This window comes from Apis cerana, linkage group LG1, assembly GCF_029169275.1.
Source record: "Apis cerana isolate GH-2021 linkage group LG1, AcerK_1.0, whole genome shotgun sequence".
In the NCBI taxonomy this organism is placed as follows: domain Eukaryota; kingdom Metazoa; phylum Arthropoda; class Insecta; order Hymenoptera; family Apidae; genus Apis; species Apis cerana.
This window is the reverse complement of record NC_083852.1, coordinates 8,712,746-8,730,905: the sequence shown is the minus strand read 5'-3', so window position 1 is coordinate 8,730,905 and position 18,160 is coordinate 8,712,746. Positions and strand designations below refer to the sequence as shown.

General features: G+C 24.0%; 5 protein-coding genes across 8 annotated transcripts; 2 read left to right on the top strand and 3 right to left on the bottom strand.

Annotated features, from left to right (window-relative positions):
* Window positions 1-15: 15 nt before the first annotated feature.
* Window positions 16-1,986, bottom strand: LOC108002560 (large ribosomal subunit protein uL22). Of its 2 annotated transcripts, XM_017064305.3 has the most exons (6): window positions 1,966-1,986; window positions 1,394-1,447; window positions 1,056-1,142; window positions 771-930; window positions 397-567; window positions 16-213 (listed from the first exon to the last, which is right to left on the bottom strand). In XM_017064305.3, the coding sequence occupies exons 3-6, from the start codon at window positions 1,134-1,136 to the stop codon at window positions 68-70; spliced, it is 558 nt and encodes a 185-aa protein (XP_016919794.1). In that variant the 5' UTR covers window positions 1,137-1,142; window positions 1,394-1,447; window positions 1,966-1,986; the 3' UTR covers window positions 16-67. The 2 variants fall into 2 exon arrangements, with proteins under 2 accessions (XP_016919794.1, XP_061938285.1); XM_062082301.1 differs by lacking the exon at window positions 1,966-1,986 and having other exon boundaries at window positions 1,216-1,411.
* Window positions 1,987-2,133: 147 nt separating this feature from the next.
* Window positions 2,134-10,375, top strand: LOC108002559 (dual specificity mitogen-activated protein kinase kinase dSOR1). The gene is made up of 8 exons (XM_017064304.3): window positions 2,134-2,519; window positions 2,607-2,832; window positions 2,931-3,043; window positions 3,128-3,239; window positions 6,840-7,016; window positions 7,111-7,321; window positions 7,495-7,661; window positions 7,749-10,375. Exons 1-8 carry the CDS (start codon window positions 2,398-2,400, stop codon window positions 7,863-7,865), a joined length of 1,245 nt encoding a protein of 414 aa, XP_016919793.1. The 5' UTR covers window positions 2,134-2,397; the 3' UTR covers window positions 7,866-10,375.
* Window positions 3,035-6,846, bottom strand: LOC108002557 (sodium/potassium-transporting ATPase subunit alpha-B-like). The gene is made up of 2 exons (XM_017064296.3): window positions 6,157-6,846; window positions 3,035-6,074 (listed from the first exon to the last, which is right to left on the bottom strand). Exons 1-2 carry the CDS (start codon window positions 6,628-6,630, stop codon window positions 3,432-3,434), a joined length of 3,117 nt encoding a protein of 1,038 aa, XP_016919785.1. The 5' UTR covers window positions 6,631-6,846; the 3' UTR covers window positions 3,035-3,431.
* Window positions 10,376-11,795: 1,420 nt separating the features above from the next.
* On the bottom strand, window positions 11,796-15,450 carry LOC108002570 (F-box/LRR-repeat protein 20). Of its 2 annotated transcripts, XM_062082193.1 has the most exons (8): window positions 15,425-15,450; window positions 15,109-15,224; window positions 14,946-14,995; window positions 14,752-14,879; window positions 14,404-14,672; window positions 13,765-14,294; window positions 13,418-13,694; window positions 11,796-13,353 (listed from the first exon to the last, which is right to left on the bottom strand). In XM_062082193.1, the coding sequence occupies exons 2-8, from the start codon at window positions 15,215-15,217 to the stop codon at window positions 12,968-12,970; spliced, it is 1,749 nt and encodes a 582-aa protein (XP_061938177.1). In that variant the 5' UTR covers window positions 15,218-15,224; window positions 15,425-15,450; the 3' UTR covers window positions 11,796-12,967. The 2 variants fall into 2 exon arrangements, with proteins under 2 accessions (XP_061938177.1, XP_016919808.1); XM_017064319.3 differs by lacking the exon at window positions 15,425-15,450 and having other exon boundaries at window positions 14,946-15,031.
* Window positions 15,451-15,503: 53 nt separating this feature from the next.
* Window positions 15,504-18,090, top strand: LOC108002571 (uncharacterized). 2 transcript variants are annotated; one of them, XM_062082311.1, is made up of 4 exons: window positions 15,504-15,643; window positions 16,860-17,085; window positions 17,200-17,328; window positions 17,869-18,090. In XM_062082311.1, the coding sequence occupies exons 2-4, from the start codon at window positions 16,891-16,893 to the stop codon at window positions 17,983-17,985; spliced, it is 441 nt and encodes a 146-aa protein (XP_061938295.1). In that variant the 5' UTR covers window positions 15,504-15,643; window positions 16,860-16,890; the 3' UTR covers window positions 17,986-18,090. The 2 variants fall into 2 exon arrangements, with proteins under 2 accessions (XP_061938295.1, XP_016919809.1); XM_017064320.3 differs by lacking the exon at window positions 15,504-15,643 and adding an exon at window positions 16,368-16,542.
* The last annotated feature ends 70 nt before the right edge of the window (window positions 18,091-18,160 follow it).

The window sequence follows — 18,160 nt, the reverse complement described above, 5'->3', positions numbered from 1 at the left end:
AATGATGTAAAAAGATTAGAGAAAACAGTGTAATTTTTATTGTTCATGGTATATTCAATATTAAAAATTATTCTCTCATCATTTTTTCCTTTTGCCTGGCAAGCTTCTTTTTACTGAGTTTCTTTTTTGATGGTTCTTCTTCTGGACTCTTCACTACAAAATCTTCTTTTTCAGTCAAAATTACCTCAATGTGACAAGGTGAGCTCATATAAGCTATAAATATAAGTTATATAAATATACATATATAAGTTATATATTATATAAGACATAAAAATATACAAGACTTAATTAAAATATATATTACTAATTACTAAGTACTAATTACTAGTATATTACTAATTATTAATTACTACATATATATTTTAAGTTATTATTATTATTATTAGAAATACTAACGATTAATGCGACCATGAGCTCTATATGTCCTTCTACGTAGACAAGGAGCATGATTTACTTGAATATGATTAATTACAAGACGATCAAGATCTAATCCATCAACATCAGCATTACTTTCAGCATTTTTCAATAATTGAAGTAAAAATTCTGCTGATTTCTTAGGCCAACGACCTAAATTTAAAAATAAATAATTTAATGATTATAAAAATAATTTTTTAATTGTAAAAATATTAATTAAATGTAAAAAAAATTATTATTTATTATTTATTATTATTATTTATTTATTTATTATTATTTTTATTTATTATTATTTATTATTTATTATTATTATTTATTTATTTATTATTGTTATTAAATTATTTATTATTACTTACCTTGTGTAGTACCAAACTGTTTTGCTTGAGCACATCTACCAACACCACCATTAAATCTACGGAATGGTACACATTCTTTGTGTTCAATTACATTTTTCAAATATTTTTGAGCTCTTCGCAAAGACATGTTTTTAATGGCACGTGCTGTTTCATGTGTATTCTAAAAGATAGAATAATAATTATAAGATTATAAATTCTTAAATGTAATATATTATTAAATCCTTACATTTTTAAATACAACTTTAATAATTAAGGTTAAGTGTTCCAAAATAGTCTTTTATTTACCTTGAAATGTACTCGCAGATTAGATCCTCGTGCTTTGCACGATTTGCTTGCATTTACCGGTTCATGAGAATAACGGCCCATTTTGTTCTAGAATTATAAAAATTTGATGACAATCTTTCATATCGACATTTTACAATATAGGTGTCGCGACTTAACCTACCACTACATATTTTGAAATTCAATAATTATTGATTATAAAATATTCATTTCACACTTTTTTTATAAAACAACTGCTTAATATCATATTTTTAAAAATTATGTTATTATAACAAATTTATTAATACAAAAGTATAGATGTAAACAGATTCAAAAATTGATATAATGCAGATCATACGTACCTTTTAAGAGCACGATTTTGAAGGAAAAAAACGTCATACATATACCTAGACTTCCTGTAAAATATGGAGTACCACATTCTATCATTAAAAGAACTATAAGTTTTATTATAGTTAACATTTGTTTTATTATAGTTAAATCTATATAAATATAAATTTTGAACTATAATATATAATTATTATAATATATAATTATTATAATTTAATATATAATTTCACTTTTAACTATTTATAAAAGTATTAAATTAGCTTTGAATAACTTTCAATAATTATTATATGTGTATATTTCAATAATTTTTTAAAATCAAAAAATATTTAATTTTAAACTTTAAATATGAATCATGTTTGTAATATATAATTAGATTTATTATTATATATTTATTTATTATTTATAATTAATGATTAATTATTTCTGATATTATTAATCTGATAATATTAATCAAATAAAATGATAAAAATTTGATAATATTAAGAAGAATTGTCTTATAATTAAAATATCATTGTAATGTGTCAAATTAATTAATGAAATTTTTAGAAAATTTAATTCTAGGGATATTTAAAATATTATACTATACGTGTTTGTCGTTGTCCCGGGAAGATTCGTATAACCTCTTCTTATTTGTACAATATTTGTAAGAAAATGCATATTTGTGCCACTTCATGATTGCTGTTATTAAATTAACAATTATTCAGAATAAAGTCTATGTTTTTTCGTGATTTATTAAAAAGTGTATTTCAACGAAAAATTTGAAACTTAATAATCCATTTTTAACAACATTAAATTAGAACTACTTCTTAAATTTTCGAATGAAATTCATAATGAGAATAATTTTAATGATAATACATTTATTGTAAATTAAACGTATACGATTATAAAAATATTTTCAATTAAATAAATTTTCGATTGATTAAATAGATATTATCTAATTTTAAAAAATATTATATATAATAAACAACACATTTGTAAAAATTGTGTATTGTAGTGATTGTTTAGTTTTATAATCCAAATGTCAAAAAACAAGTTAAATTTGACATTACCTCCTGGTTCAATAGAACCAGTTCCAGCTGTATCACCATCACCACCAGTACCATCGTTACCTATTTATTCTGAACCACCAGTAATACCAGAGTAATTAATTTTCTCATTTAAAATCTATATTATTTAAAATGAAAAATTTATTATTTTTACATATATATTAATTTATTTTAATCATAGTGGAGTAATGGGAAAAATGAGTATAGATGCTATTCAAGAAAGGTTAGAGGAATTAGAAATGGATGAAGAGCAAAGAAAAAGATTAGAAAGTTTTTTAGGTCAAAAAGAAAAAGTTGGGGAATTATGTGATGAAGATTTTGAAAAACTTGGTGAACTTGGTGCTGGCAATGGTGGTGTTGTTATGAAAGTGAGACATAAAAAATATGGACTAATAATGGCAAGAAAGGTATTGCTCATATTAATTTTTTACTTTAACTTGAATTAATATATTATTAATACAAATTAATACATTGGAATGATATAATAATAATTAAAACTTTTCAGTTAATACATTTAGAAGTTAAACCTGCAATTAAGAAACAAATAATCAGAGAATTAAAAGTACTTCATGAGTGCAATTTTGCACATATAGTTGGATTTTATGGTGCTTTTTATAGGTATATAGTTTTTATTTAACATAAAATAATAATTACCTATAAAAATTAATGTTTACATTAGATATAAAATATCTATTATTACAGTGATGGAGAAATTAGTATATGTATGGAATATATGGATGGTGGTTCATTAGATTTAATATTGAAAAAAGCTGGAAGAATTCCAGAACCTATACTAAGCACAATTACATCAGCAGTAAGTACATTAAATAATTATTTCTATAAATTCATAATCTTTGTTACTTTATCCTAATTTGCTTAAGATTTATATTTTATTATAATTTATATTTATTATAATTATATTATTATTATAATTAATATTTAAAAGCATTTTCATTAATTAATTTAATTAAACATTAGTCATAAAATTTAAATGTAAATAAATTATTCAGTAATAAGTTTCCTGATATATAATTCCACGATGATATTTACGAATACATAATCTTCTTAGTTCATCATATACCCAAAGAAATGCACCAAGTGGTAAACATGGCCAGTACCAATAAGAACTTAATGGCATAATTTTGAGTATTTTTTCAGTTTCTGGCACATACAATAAAATACCAGTTAAGACTATTTCAAAAATAAAAGAAAAATTTAAAAACCAATTATCCATTCCTTGTTGTAAAATTGAATTAACTCTTGTTTTACACATTATTAAATCTATAAGTTGAGTTATAACAATAGATAAAAAATATCCAGTACGAGCTTCATTTAATAAATCCATTCTAGTATCATAAGTCCACGTTTGACCATAAGAATCTTGTAAATCGTTAATCGATTTATCCTCCCATTCAAATCTCAATCCACATAAACGATCAGGTAGAAATCCATTTAACATCAATATTAAAAAATAAGTAAAAAAACCAGCTAAAGATTGAGTCATTCCAATCTGACCATAAGCTAATGATATTAAACGTTTGTTTACAAGCCTATCATATTGCGGATTTCTTGGTGCCCGTTGCATTATATCGGATTCTGGTTTTTCGTATGCTAGTGCTATCGCTGGAAGTAAATCTGTTCCAATATCTATACAAAGAATCATTTCAAGGATAAGGGGCAAAGGAATAGCAAATAAAATGCTACTTAACATTGGCAACATTTCAGGCACAGAAGACGTTAAAGTATAAACAATAGATTTTTTAAGATTATCGAATATCAGTCTACCTTCTTCGATTCCAGTTACTATTGATGCAAAATTATCATCCATCAGGATCATATCAGCTGCATCCTTTGCTACGTCCGAACCACTAATACCCATGGCCACTCCTATATCTGCTTTTCTCAATGCTGGCGAATCATTTACGCCATCACCAGTCACCGCAACGATTTCACCTAATCTCTGGCAACTTTCTACAATGAGTAGCTTTTGTTGAGGAGATGTTCTTGCAAAAACAATTTCATCATTTTTCCTTATAATATCATCCAATTCTTTACTGTCCATATTCCTCAATTCAACACCAGTTACAATAATAGCACGTCTATCGTTATCTAATTTATCTAGTTCACCTATTACAGAAACTGTCTTTTTTAGTTCATATTTTGCTTCACCTTCCAATACTTCTCGCTCAAAAGCGATCACGTGTCCTTCACTTATTATACCGACTTTTTTTGCTATAGCCATCGCAGTTACGGGATGGTCACCTGTTACCATGATCACTTTAATACCAGCTGTTCGACATTTTCCTACGGCGTCAGGTACAGCTGGCCGTGGTGGATCTATGAGACTTATTAATCCAACAAATCTATAATTTTTCGTAGGAAAATTGTATTCTTTTGGAGATTCAGTATGAAACTTATAATCTGGACCATAAGTATCTTGAGGCAAACGAAGATCACAGTAGGCTAATACACGTTCTCCAAGATAACCGAATTCTGAACAAGCTCGACGGCACAGTGAATAATCATGCGGTGTCATATTTTTCGTTTCCCCTTCTGCAGTCAATATTGTTTTACATTTGTCTAGAATTACTTCTGGAGCACCTTTCAAAATCATAAGATATCCATCATGAACTTTGTGTATTGACATATAAAACTTGGTTGCCGAACTGAATGGTATCTCTGCAACTTTTGGATGCATATTTCGAAATTCCTCCGTTGAATGTAAGTGCTCACAAAATCTGAGAATAGCTGTTTCCGAAGCATCACCAATTACTTCTCGTTCTTCAATAGGTTTCAATAAAACGGCTTCCATAATGAATTCCGCACGCAAGCAAAGAGTAGCGCTTTTAAGCAGCCTTTGAAAATCTGATTTTTCTATCATCAAAGTTCTTTCAAGACCTAATCTTCGATCTGGTGGAAAATTATATCTTGTGTGACCAACCCATAAATTAGATACACTCATCTTATTCTGCGTTAGAGTCCCAGTTTTATCTGAACAAATAGTAGAAGTCGATCCTAAAGTCTCCACTGCTTCTAAATTCTTAATTAAACAATTCTTATTCGCCATTTTTTGAGCTGTTAGCGTCAAACTCGTGGTAACAGTTAATAATAAAACTTCTGGTACATTGGCTATTACGATGCCAAGTAAATAAGTAGCTGCTTTTATTAAATTAGAGTCAATCATTAACGATAATCCAAAAAATAATATTCCAGATAATATTGCAATAGTAATAATTATTTGAACAAAATGTCTGATCTCTTTAGCTATTGGTGTTTCACATTTTTCAAGCTGTGCCGTGAGGCCAGCAAGGCGACCAATCATTGTTTGATCACCAGTAGCTATTACTATTCCGATTCCATTCCCAGAAACAGCAAAGCTAGAAAAGAAGGCCATATTGGCAGATTCTAAGGGATTTTCATCCGTAGGATAATTTGCACGAAGTACTGGTTCACTTTCTCCAGTGATACTTGAAACTTCAACTCTAAGTTCGTGACAACTGATGATTCTAATATCAGCTGGTATTTTGTCACCAATTTTAATTTCCACTAAATCACCTGGGACTAAATTTTCAGTTGGTAAACGAATTTTAGTATTTCCACGTATTACTGTTGCAAAAGTCGGTACCATTTTTTTGAATGATTCCATTACCTGTAAAATATATAAAAAAGTATATGAAGGATATGTATGTATGAATTTAATATTAATTTTAATATGATAATGATTTGTTTACCTTTGTAGTCTTAGTTTCTTGTACATATGCAGCAATACCAGAAAATACACAAATTAAAGTAATGATAAATCCTAACCATTCTGACCCACCAGTTACACCTTCTGTTAATAAACCAACTCCACATAAAACGAAACATAATATTGCACAACCCCACAATAAACTAGCGAATCCATGAAACATACATTTTATAAGCTTGATATATTTTGGGACTACTTTTGGTGGTGTTAGAGCATTTGGTCCCACTTCACGGTAAAGTCTCGCCGCTTCTTCTTCAGTTAGACCATACTGTGTATGAGTATTTAATTTCTGGCATAACTCTTCCAAAGGTATCATATGATCAAGAGTATGTAATTCTTCTTGAAGAGCTTTCAATTCGCTTTCAGTAAGTTTTTTCTCAGTTGGAGTAACAGTCACTTTTTGTGCTATTTTAGATAATATTTTGAGCATTTTTAAATATATTAGCTTCACATACATAGATGTAACACAAATTCGAACTAGTTATAAAATATTAAAAAGACTGTTTCTTTCTTTCAGAGTTCAATTATTTTCATGGCCTTCTTGTCCGATTTTTCGATTATATGAAAGAAATTCGGACTTTATATTATTATATTTTTTAAATTGTAATTTATTTAATTAAGAAAACTTTAAACAATATTCAATTGATTTATGTAATATTGTCATAGGTTTTGAAAGGTTTAAGCTATTTGCGAGATAAACATGCGATTATGCATCGAGATGTAAAACCAAGCAATATCTTAGTAAATAGTGCTGGAGAAATAAAAATTTGTGATTTTGGTGTTTCCGGACAATTAATCGATTCTATGGCTAATTCATTTGTCGGAACGAGAAGTTATATGTCGGTAGGAATTATAATTATAATATTATTATATATATTATTTTTAATTTTAATATATGTAAGAGATAATATATTATTTAAATTATTCCATTTTTTAGCCAGAAAGACTTCAAGGTACACATTATTCTGTTCAAAGTGATATTTGGTCTCTAGGATTATCACTTGTGGAAATGGCAATTGGAATGTATCCAATTCCACCTCCAGATGAAAAAACTTTAGCTGCGATATTTAATACTCCGACAGGTCAACCACCTGCAGAAAGTACAGCTACAAATAATGCTTCTACTCCAACGCAATCTCCAGGACATAGTTAGTTGATTTATTTCTTTTTTTTTCATTTAAATTTATAAATATCTTTAAATTTATAATATCTTTTTTGTTTAAATTTGTACGAAATGTTTTATTTCATAAACTTATTTCTTTTTTAATATTTTCATAAATATTAAGATTATCTATATAAAAATAAGATTATTTTTATATAGATACGGGTAGTCCAAGACCGATGGCTATATTCGAATTGTTGGATTATATCGTGAATGAACCACCACCAAAATTGCCTGCTGGTATCTTTAGCGATGCTTTTACAGATTTTGTGGATCGTTGCTTGAAAAAAAATCCTGTTGAAAGAGCAAATTTAAAAACATTAATGGTATGTAATTTATTTTATATGATTGTTCATTTAAATTAAATAATTATTATTTTACTTTTTAAATTGCAATGCATCTTTAATTCTTAGAATCATGAATGGATTAAAAAAGCTGAATCTGAAAATGTAGATATCGCTGGTTGGGTATGTCGTACAATGGATTTACAACCGACTACTCCAACGCGTTTAGCGAATGTACAATCCTGAATAAATGTCACTCTTACATACTTGACTACCTATATACGCGTTCAGTACTCTTAAGTTAATTTTCATTTCTTTTCGTTCTATTAATATAAACAGTGACGTCTATAAACTTCATTTTTTCTTTTATTAATATTATAAAGTTTGTAAAATGATCTTTCGCGATTTTGAAAACAGATTTATTTATAAGAAAAGTTCTGTTATATTTTTTTCTTCTCTCTCACCTTCTCACTTCTTACTTTCTTTTTCACTATATTTTAAAATTTGCTCAATCACTCGTATAAACAGTTGAACAAAAAGCATTTTATTAATTAGAATCTAAGAGCATTAATATAGATTTTTCGATATTTTTACTTTTATTTTATCGATCGTTTATTTTTACTTTTTTTTCTTTTAAATATTTACTTATTTAAATGCATAAGATATTAATTATTAATGGTATCATAATATTCTATATGAATATTGGATTTTTGTTTAAGATATTAAATTATTTTTAAATATATATCATAATCTGATTTTGAAGTCGCGATAAAAATTGTGTTTAATTTCATGAACATGATTGAATATATGATCACTTTTAATGTATATATTGTATCGTAAAATATAAAAATTTACATTGATATATTTGCATGTATAAATACGTCACTGTGTTTAATTTTTATTTCATTTTATACATATTTCGTATCTTTGACTTATTTGTTGAAAGTATGTAAGATAAACGATTATCCTTATAAGTTTAACGTTATTGTACACTTATGGGCAAGTTGTGTTTCCTATGATAATACAAGGATACATAAATGGGCATCGGATTTATGGAGATATAATTTGAAAAAAAAATTGTTAACTAGAAAACATACTACTAGTATAACATTTGTACCTGACATTCGTAGAACATTATTCACACAATTGAAAAAAAAATTTTTCGTTTTATCATTGTGAAAATACCATGATATTTTTTACAAAATATCAGTCCGCGATAAAGTTAAATTTAAAATTATAATTAAATAAAATAGTATTTCAGATAATTGACATAATTTTTGTATATGTATTATTTTTAAAAAAATGTATATTTCGTATGATAATAATAATAAAAAAGTAGTATTTAGAATACTATTGAATAAAAATGACATCAAAAATAATATGTGGCTATTTTATTAGTCATTGTATAATATGATTATAAATAATATTTTATTGTAATTTATACAAGGATTATGAAGTATTATTTTATTAAAAATCAAGTAATGTGAAATTTTCGAATTATATAAAAATATTTATGCTAATCAAATATTTTTCTAAATATTTTATTTTATTTTATTTTAATATTATATTTTAAACTATTATATTTTTAAAAATAAATTTTTTTATTATATTATACATCGCGGTCTGAAATGTTACACTTCATAATAATTAATAACATAACTTTGATGCGTGTCCATGTGTTCATATAATAATGAATCTATACAATGGAATGTACTGTATAGTTGTGAATCAAATCTTTCTTGTGCAATTTTTGCGAACTATGTTTAAAAATTTAGCCATTCATTTGGCTACCTTTATATTTACACATATTTCAACCATTAAGTGTAATAATTAATAGATGTTAATAATTTTTATTCTATTCATGATTAAGGGAAACAGTTTAAAAAGATTTAAATTTTTTGAAACTTTATTCAAAGAAAGCGTTCAATCAAAATAATACAAATGTAGGAATCAATAATTTTTTGTTATTATAGTTTATAATTGTTTCTCTTAATCAAATAATATTTGGTCCATGATGATAGACAGATGTTTAATATTGTACAATCCAATAGACATAGCTGCTTACCATTGTAATGTGCTGATAAAAATGTTTATATGTACATAGTATAATGATAGTATAAGTATTCTTATTCTATTGTTCAAAAAGTTATATGTTTCAATTTTTTCTTTATCGAAAGTATCGCAATGAAATTATTAACTGAAAATGAGAAAAGTGCGTAATATATATATAGAAATTATATAATATCTTTCTTCTAGTTATTCATGTTTGCTTAGTCATTACTTTTTTTATATATGCGATTGCAAGTGTAGATGTTAGCCTTTTTTCCGATTTGGCTTAAAAAAATATCGGAGTGTACTATGAGCGTATTGTGATGTTTGCAAGCATAGTGGAAATATCCACTTATGTGTTTAAGCGTAAGACGCCCAAGAACTGATCTTTCGTATTATGTTTATATATCTTATAATATGCGTAATGCTATTTACTATAACATGATCTTCATAATACATTATAAACAGAAAAAAAATTTTTTTCAATAAGTCCTGTTAAAAAATTATGTAAAATGTATCATACAGTTAAAAAATTTTATTCACTGAACAGTGAATTTTAACTGTCAAGGAAATAATTACTTCTGGAACTTATTAAAAATATATGGATATTCCTTGTTACAAATTTGTGGATAATAATTGCCACTGTATCGATTCACTGTCTAAATGTTGTAATTATTCAAAAAATAAATTTATCTTACATTCAAAAATATGTGTTAATATTATTGATTGATTAATATTATAAATTATAAATATATTTATAAATTATTAGTTATTAAATATAATAGTTATATTAACAACAATTATTTTTTTATATAACGTACTTAAAGATTAATGTAACGTAGATAAGATAAAAACATTTAATAATTCGTATCTTTTATTTGAATTTTTTATATAAATACAATAGATAATTTAGTATACAGATAAGATATAAAATAAATATAATTTTATAACATATTTCTAAAAATCATTAATTGATGTATTTTTTGAAATTAATTTTAAAAAATTATTTTGATTTATATATTATCAAAATTTATTTTAAAATAAAAATTTACATAAGAAAGAGACTGAAAAATACAAAGGATTTAATTAATTTTGTATTGAAAATATTTTATTTATTCACTGATTACTAATTCATCAAACTCGCTCTTTATTAAAAACAAATACAAGTTTTCTATTATTCGTGGCAGTTAAAAATTTATGAATCTAATATATAATACATTATGTAATATTTATGAAATCTAATATATATAATAATGTATAATTATATTGTATAATTATACAATATATATTTATAAAAAGATATATCGAAGATATTTGTTTTTAACATCTATTGATTTTATTAATTTCTGTGATTGAGTTGAATATAATTTCTATAGTCATCACTGTAAATCAAAGGAGGTACATTACATATTCTAAGTTTTTACATGCACGTGTATGTACAAATTATATTACATTAAGATTTATATTTCTCTTATATTGAAATTTCATGAGAAAAATTTAATAGTATTTAGAAACGAATAATTATATCTATTTTTTTGAATGCAAAATTATAAAATTTTTGCAATTACATTATTAAAAATTAGAATAGTATTAGAACAATACGATAATATTTCTAGATAGTGAGAAAATTTGTGTATTTTTTAAATAATATTATAATAAATTTCATATATTATAATATAATATATAATTCATAAAAATTTTAATTGTTTTAATGTAATTACCTTTGTCTTTTGATTTTGATTATATAATTTATTTGTTTTTGCTCATGTTAGAAATTTTGTTTTTATTACAATTTAAATTTAATTAATTTGTGCCATCATTTATTTTTAAAAATTGCGCTTTTGTTAAAAAATTATTAATATATTATTTCTATCTTATTTATATATTATTTTCATTTATAACACAATTAGAAAATATTCATATATCATATATGTATAAATATTAGAAAAAGTACACTTGAATAAATTTTTTTAGAAAAACATTAATCTCAATCCGTTTACATATTATGATTGCAATATATTAAAATAATACAAAAACAATGTTGCTATGTTAAACATCACGAGTTGTACTTACTCTTTAATAGGCTAATAATATAGTTCTTTTATTAAAATCATAATCGCAATCACATTACTGTTTATTTTTCTTTATTGTTTCCTTGAACTTTCTATAGATTAATTTCAAAGTCTATTGATATAAATATTATCGATTCTTATGAAATTAATGTAATATCAAGATATTTGGTTTATAATGGATTCTCATTTAATTCTCAATATTAAGATATTTTCAATTGTTTTTTTTTGTAACAAATTTTATAAAAATCATTCAATATACATTAAATTATAATAAACCTATATATTAACCCTAGAAAGACCAAAGGCTTCATGAACTCACTATTTAAAAAGAAAAAAGAAAAAATGTTATTTTTCTTATTTCAAAAATTTCCAAAAAATTATTTGTTATTTTTAATTTCAGGATTCGCGTGGAAAAGTCGGTAGATGTATTTCTTTTTATTTTTTTTCTTTATTATTCTACCTGCATACAAGCCAATGATGCGTGACATTAGATATATTTCAAAACAAAGATAATGAAGCATAATGTTGTATTATCGTTGCAAGCTGTATTTTTTCTTGTTTACTTATATTAGTTTTGAATCAGTCGAAACAATTGTTTTATTTTAAAATATACAAATAGAGCAAATTCGTAGAGTCTTAAAAAAAGTGTATAGATGAATTTTGTTTCGAGATTTGTAAATTGTATTTTTATTTTATTTCATATTTGATATTATATCTGACAGCAACAATGATTATAGTAATGTTAATGATAAAATCGAGTCAATAAAGAAAATAATATTTTTTATGATCATAATTAGTTGTAATAAACTGAAAATGAAAATTCAAGTTCAGAATGTTTAAAAAATAATAACGAGAAGTGCAATAACAATACAAAACATTCAAATATTACAGTAATTTGCGAAACTTGTGAATAATCATGTGTCAAGCCAATATCGCGATATAAATATATCTATCTTTATAATCGTATTGCGATCTAATTAAATAAATTATTAATGAAAAATCTTATATAAAATATTCATGTACACGTTCTATTCATATTCCGCACAATTCAAAATTATCCAAATATTCTAAAATATTTGTTTTTAAATCACACTTTTGGATCAAAAATATAAAAAATTTGGGTAGATTTAGCATATTCTTTCCCTTGGTCTTTTACGTACTCAAGCCTACGTTTTTCTAGGGTTAAATATTACAGTACAAATTTGCCAAATATATTACAAGATATATCTACATAAGCAAAATCACATTAACTATTTGTAAGAAGGGTGATACTTTATCAAATGTGCTAAGATCCACCGCTGTTCCTCCAACAAATATTTTTAAAATCATGTTATTAGTACGATTAATTGTAACTGTGGCAGCTTTCGTTAACGTTTGATTTGTAATACCACTACAGTGTGATAAATCTAATAATTCTAATTTTGGTGCAGATTCGATAAGATTAATCATTGTTTGATCTGTAAATTTACAAGAACGACATTCTAGTCTTTTTAAATTATTCATATCTCGTAAATTTAAATCCGTTACTAAATCTAAATAACTCATTATTAACACTTCTAATTTTGGTAAAGTTGCTATAGCAGCTATACCAACATTTGTAACTCGAAAACATGCTGTAACAAATAAAAAATTCATATGAATTACATACGAATTATTTAAAAATTATATTTAACTTACCGGCAATATCAAGATATGTAAGTTTCAAACATTTTGATGCTAAATGGGAAAGAAGTTCGTCCATAACACTTGAATTGAAACTAATTTTTAATATTTTAAGATTAGTTAATTTTGCAATGTGTAACATATCGTTCGGTTGTAAAATAAACGAATTATTAGAAATATCTAGTGTTTCTAGATTTTTATAATGTGTACCTATAGCTTGAATAACATTATCAGATATACCAATACATTTATTTATTGTAAGGGATTTTAAATTTTGCAGTTTTGAAATTGCCTAAAAAAATAAAAATCATTTATTATAAAAATTTTTGAAAGACAAATTAAATAAATTGAAAAATGTGTACCTGTGATAAAAATTGTTCTTTAAGGGAAGTACAACATTCTAAAACAATTTCTTCAATTGTTTCTAATGGTAAATAAAGTAAGCATCGTCCACATATTTTACCAGAATCCACTTTGAGATATTGTAATTTTGGATTTACTTTAAATAATTTTTGTAGATCAATATCACAAACATAAGTAGTAGAACCAAGGCTAAATTTTGTAATATTATGGCAGTTATTGATTAATGAATTGATACCAGATGGGGAAATGGTAAGACCAGTAACATCTATTTTTTGTAAATTAGGACACAACTTTCCAACAATAGTTAATGTACTATGTAATGTACTATGATGTACATTAACTGTAGCATTTGACAGATTTATTTCATTTAAATATAAACCACATCGCAATAAAACTTTTCGTATAGTACATGTAGTAATTTCTCTATATTTTAATAATGCAGGTAAGAAACCCCACATAGAATATGATAAATCCAGTCTTTTTACACTATGCCAAGATTCAAGGCTTAATGCCTTCCATCTTTTGCACACTACAATTATTGAAAAAGTTTTATATATACTATACATGTACAAATTAAATTTATATATTTATATATAATAATAATATTAATATATATATATTAAAAAAAATTACTCAACCTCTTTCTATTCTAATTCTATCTACAATTGATAATTGAAGAAAAATATGTATTAAGCAGTCATCATTTAATATTTGAATACTAGTATTTGTAATATCATTTTGTATATAATCTTGATGACATTGTTCATTCGTTTCTTTTTTATCAGATTTTGATTTATCTTTTACATTATAATATTGATTTTCTATACTATCTGGTTGATGCCATGAATGAGCAGCAAAGATTCTTAAATCTCTATTGTGTAATCTTACATCTAAATCACATCTGGCTCTATAAATCATTATGTAATATTAATATTAATTCTCTTACTAATAATTTTTAATTTCATATTTATTAAGATTTAAGTTACCTTGAAGCTGCTTCTACAGTGTGAAAAGTAACAAATGCATAATTACTGTTTCCTTGATTTCTTCGTAAGAAACAACTTTCAACATTTCCATATTTAGAAAATAATTTTATAAGATCTTTAAATGATGTCTAAAAAATTATATTTTTATATTAAAATATTTTTTATTAAATTATAATTAAAATATATATACAAACCCTTTGTGCTAAGTTACTAATAAATAATTTTCTAATTGGCACACCATCCTCTGTAACAGGTGAAAAACCATATATAAACGGAAAACCTGTAATAGATAAATGTAAAAAATTAATAATAATCATATTAAAATATGTGAATTAACTAAAACAATAATTTTATTACTCATTTCTTCAAGGATGTGACTATGTTGTAAACTGTCAGAAAAATCAGTCATTATTGTGGTTAATAATTTATTTTCTTCTCTATTTTTTTCTTTTGTTGTTATCTTCATTCATGGTCTAGAAATCGATATATTTAAAAATAAAAATATATTCATTTGTTAAATAGATATTGATTTAAATTAATGTCTCTTAAATTCTTTATATTTTTAATATATATATATAAAAAAAATTTATTTGAAATATTATTATATTATTATTTAAAATATATTAAATATATACTAAAGAAAGTTTTAGAAAAGAAACAAGAATATTCTTACAAATATAATAATCTTCTCAACACATGTCACGCAGCGAGGTTATACATGTAGCTATATTCGAAATCGAAATATCGCGTGTGCGTGTGACACAAAAATACAGGAGTCAGGTAACCTTCAAAAGACAAGAAAAAAAGCATTACATGAATAATACACGTGTTCCATGTTTTCTTTCTAATGAATATAATAAATATTTATATTCAACATTCTTTCTCTATTAAGGTATATAATAATATATATGAATTATTAACTAAGAAACAAATAAAAGTATTAAAAAAGTAAATTTGATATTTTCAATTTTAATTTCTTGTCATATTAAGTATAGAATAAATCAATCATTCGATACATTTTTGTGCCTTTTAATCCAGGATGCGAAGGATACATATCCATTACTATCGTAATTATGTCATATGTCACATACGACATTATATTGACTCAAAATGGAATAAGATAACAGCGTTATTGGAACGACAGGAATTATAATTAAATATAATAATAGTCGTATATAATTGGTCGTATCACATGCGATCAGAGTTGCCAGACGAGTATGATACACTATTTTCTGTACCACTAAAAATGGCTCAATTCCCCTATTATGAATTTTTGCAGGAGGAGAAATACATGACGTCATATTATCCCTATTGCTAATGCTAATGAACATATAGCATAACACAATGCTAGAGGCAGAAATCTGTTTTATGTAACATATCTTTCTTTAATTTAGCAATGATAATGGAGATAATGTCACATATTCTCTTTCTAAAAAATTCATAGTAGGGAAATTTAGCTATTTTTAGTAGTACAAAGAGTAGCGTATTATGTTCATCCAGTAGCTCTGCACGCGATATTATCAATTCAGAATGGAATAAGATACTAGCATTACAGAGATAGATGAAAAGAATTGTAACTAAATTATATTTCCGGATTAAAAAGTGTTAGTTCGTTCTCTCTTCATTTGCAGATCTTCACATTTTTATTTTCACTGACTATTATTGCTACAAATAAAATTTCTATATTTATTAAAATTATACATTAGCAAATTGCTATCAAATGTATATAATGAGTATGTTACGATTTATTTGTCAGCGAAATATTCATCAAGTTCGTCACTTTCATAAATGGTACGAATTAATATTTTGAAAATATATAATATAAAAATATATAAGTAAAATATAATTATATAACCTCTCTTTTCTGACTTAAAATATGCATAAATAATGGAATATTTGATATGTAATATATATGAATGATTATATAAAAAAATATATAAATTATGTATGAAAATGTGAATATATATAATTCTTATATTAATTTTTGATAATAAATATATTATATGATATAAATATATTATAAACATAATAAAAGAGTTAATATAATTTTGTAATATTAGAAAATAAAGGTATACATTTTTATTATTATTTTAATTTTAATGTTTTAGTATTATTCAACAGACAGAAGCAGTTGCTGCAATGAACACTTCTTTGTTGGAATCTGTTGCTACACAAAAGGAATTACCAGTTAATTCTAAAATAGAACAAATTGCTAATCAAATTATTTCTTTAAATCTTATAGAAGTAGCACAATTAAGTGAATTACTTAAAAAGAAATTAAATTTGCCAGATGCAATGCCTATGAATAGTTTTGTTGCTGGTCCAGTAAAAGAAGTATATATATATATATATTATAAAATATTTTATTATAAAAATTAATTTAAAATCAAATTATTTTAAAATCAAAGAGAAATTATACAATATATAATTACACTTATTTAATTTTAGGAGGAAGTTGAAGAGGCTGCAGTAGTACAAACTTCATTTACTGTTAAGTTAAAAAGCTTTGATGAAAAACAAAAAATTGCTTTAATAAAAGAAGTGAAAAACATATTACCAAATTGTAATCTTGTACAGGTAATTTCTTTACTTTATAGTAAATCACTTATAAAACATTTTAAATTCCTTGTTATTAATTTTTAATGATTGATATTTTTTTACAATATAAATTTCAAAATTTTCATTAACTAATATAAACTATATATAAATTAGACTAACTAAATAAATTAAATTTTTCATTGATATAAATATTATTATGAAATTAATATATGAATGATATTGAAGTTAAATCTTACTCATAAGTTATAAATTTAATGAACAAAATTCATAATATTAAATTAGTTTAATTTGTTATAAAAAATTAAATCATCAAATGATTTAATATTTTTGTATACATTATACATATTGTACATATTAATATTTGATATATATAAAATTAAACTGATTTAATATTATGAATAAATAAAATAAAATAACTCCAAAAAAAAAATTAATATTTATTTTCTTTTCTATTATTATTTTTTTGATTATTCTTTTTTATTGATTCTGTGATTAATTATATATTTAAGATTTTATGAAATATATTTCATTACTTAATTATATTTGTACTTTCTTTAGGCTAAAAAATTTGTAGAAAATACACCAAGTATTATTAAAAGTGATCTTTCAAAACAAGATGCTGATCAATTAGCAGATGTTATCACAAAAGTTGGTGGTATAGTTGAAATTGTTTAATTTTTTTATTTTTTTTATGTATATATATTTGAAAAATAATATTATTAATCTATTATAATTCTGTAATTATCTTTACAAGAATAAATTGTAATAAAAAAATAAAAATTTTTCCTATTCATAATTTTAATATCAATTTAACCAATTAATATCATTAATATCATTAAATAAAATTAAT

What these genes read in the sequence shown, in the direction of transcription:
- LOC108002560 (XM_017064305.3), bottom strand. Translation starts at nt 1,136, where the DNA reads ATGGGCCGTTATTCTCATGAACCGGTAAATGCAAGCAAATCGTGCAAA. An exon ending in ACAGTTTGGTACTACACAAG is followed by an intron (nt 568 to 770) that starts GTAAGTAATAAT and finishes TTTTAAATTTAG; the next exon opens with GTCGTTGGCCTAAGAAATCA. An exon ending in AGCTCATGGTCGCATTAATC is followed by an intron (nt 214 to 396) that starts GTTAGTATTTCT and finishes TTATATTTATAG; the next exon opens with CTTATATGAGCTCACCTTGT.
- LOC108002571 (XM_017064320.3), top strand. Translation starts at nt 16,472, where the DNA reads ATGTATATAATGAGTATGTTACGATTTATTTGTCAGCGAAATATTCAT. An exon ending in TTGCTGGTCCAGTAAAAGAA is followed by an intron (nt 17,086 to 17,199) that starts GTATATATATAT and finishes ATTTAATTTTAG; the next exon opens with GAGGAAGTTGAAGAGGCTGC. An exon ending in CAAATTGTAATCTTGTACAG is followed by an intron (nt 17,329 to 17,868) that starts GTAATTTCTTTA and finishes TACTTTCTTTAG; the next exon opens with GCTAAAAAATTTGTAGAAAA.
- LOC108002570 (XM_017064319.3), bottom strand. Translation starts at nt 15,217, where the DNA reads ATGAAGATAACAACAAAAGAAAAAAATAGAGAAGAAAATAAATTATTA. An exon ending in TCACATCCTTGAAGAAATGA is followed by an intron (nt 15,032 to 15,108) that starts GTAATAAAATTA and finishes TATCTATTACAG; the next exon opens with GTTTTCCGTTTATATATGGT. An exon ending in TACATATCTTGATATTGCCG is followed by an intron (nt 13,354 to 13,417) that starts GTAAGTTAAATA and finishes TATTTGTTACAG; the next exon opens with CATGTTTTCGAGTTACAAAT.
- LOC108002559 (XM_017064304.3), top strand. Translation starts at nt 2,398, where the DNA reads ATGTCAAAAAACAAGTTAAATTTGACATTACCTCCTGGTTCAATAGAA. An exon ending in GAACCACCAGTAATACCAGA is followed by an intron (nt 2,520 to 2,606) that starts GTAATTAATTTT and finishes TTTTAATCATAG; the next exon opens with TGGAGTAATGGGAAAAATGA. An exon ending in CAAATTTAAAAACATTAATG is followed by an intron (nt 7,662 to 7,748) that starts GTATGTAATTTA and finishes TTTAATTCTTAG; the next exon opens with AATCATGAATGGATTAAAAA.
- LOC108002557 (XM_017064296.3), bottom strand. Translation starts at nt 6,630, where the DNA reads ATGTATGTGAAGCTAATATATTTAAAAATGCTCAAAATATTATCTAAA. An exon ending in AAGAAACTAAGACTACAAAG is followed by an intron (nt 6,075 to 6,156) that starts GTAAACAAATCA and finishes TATATTTTACAG; the next exon opens with GTAATGGAATCATTCAAAAA.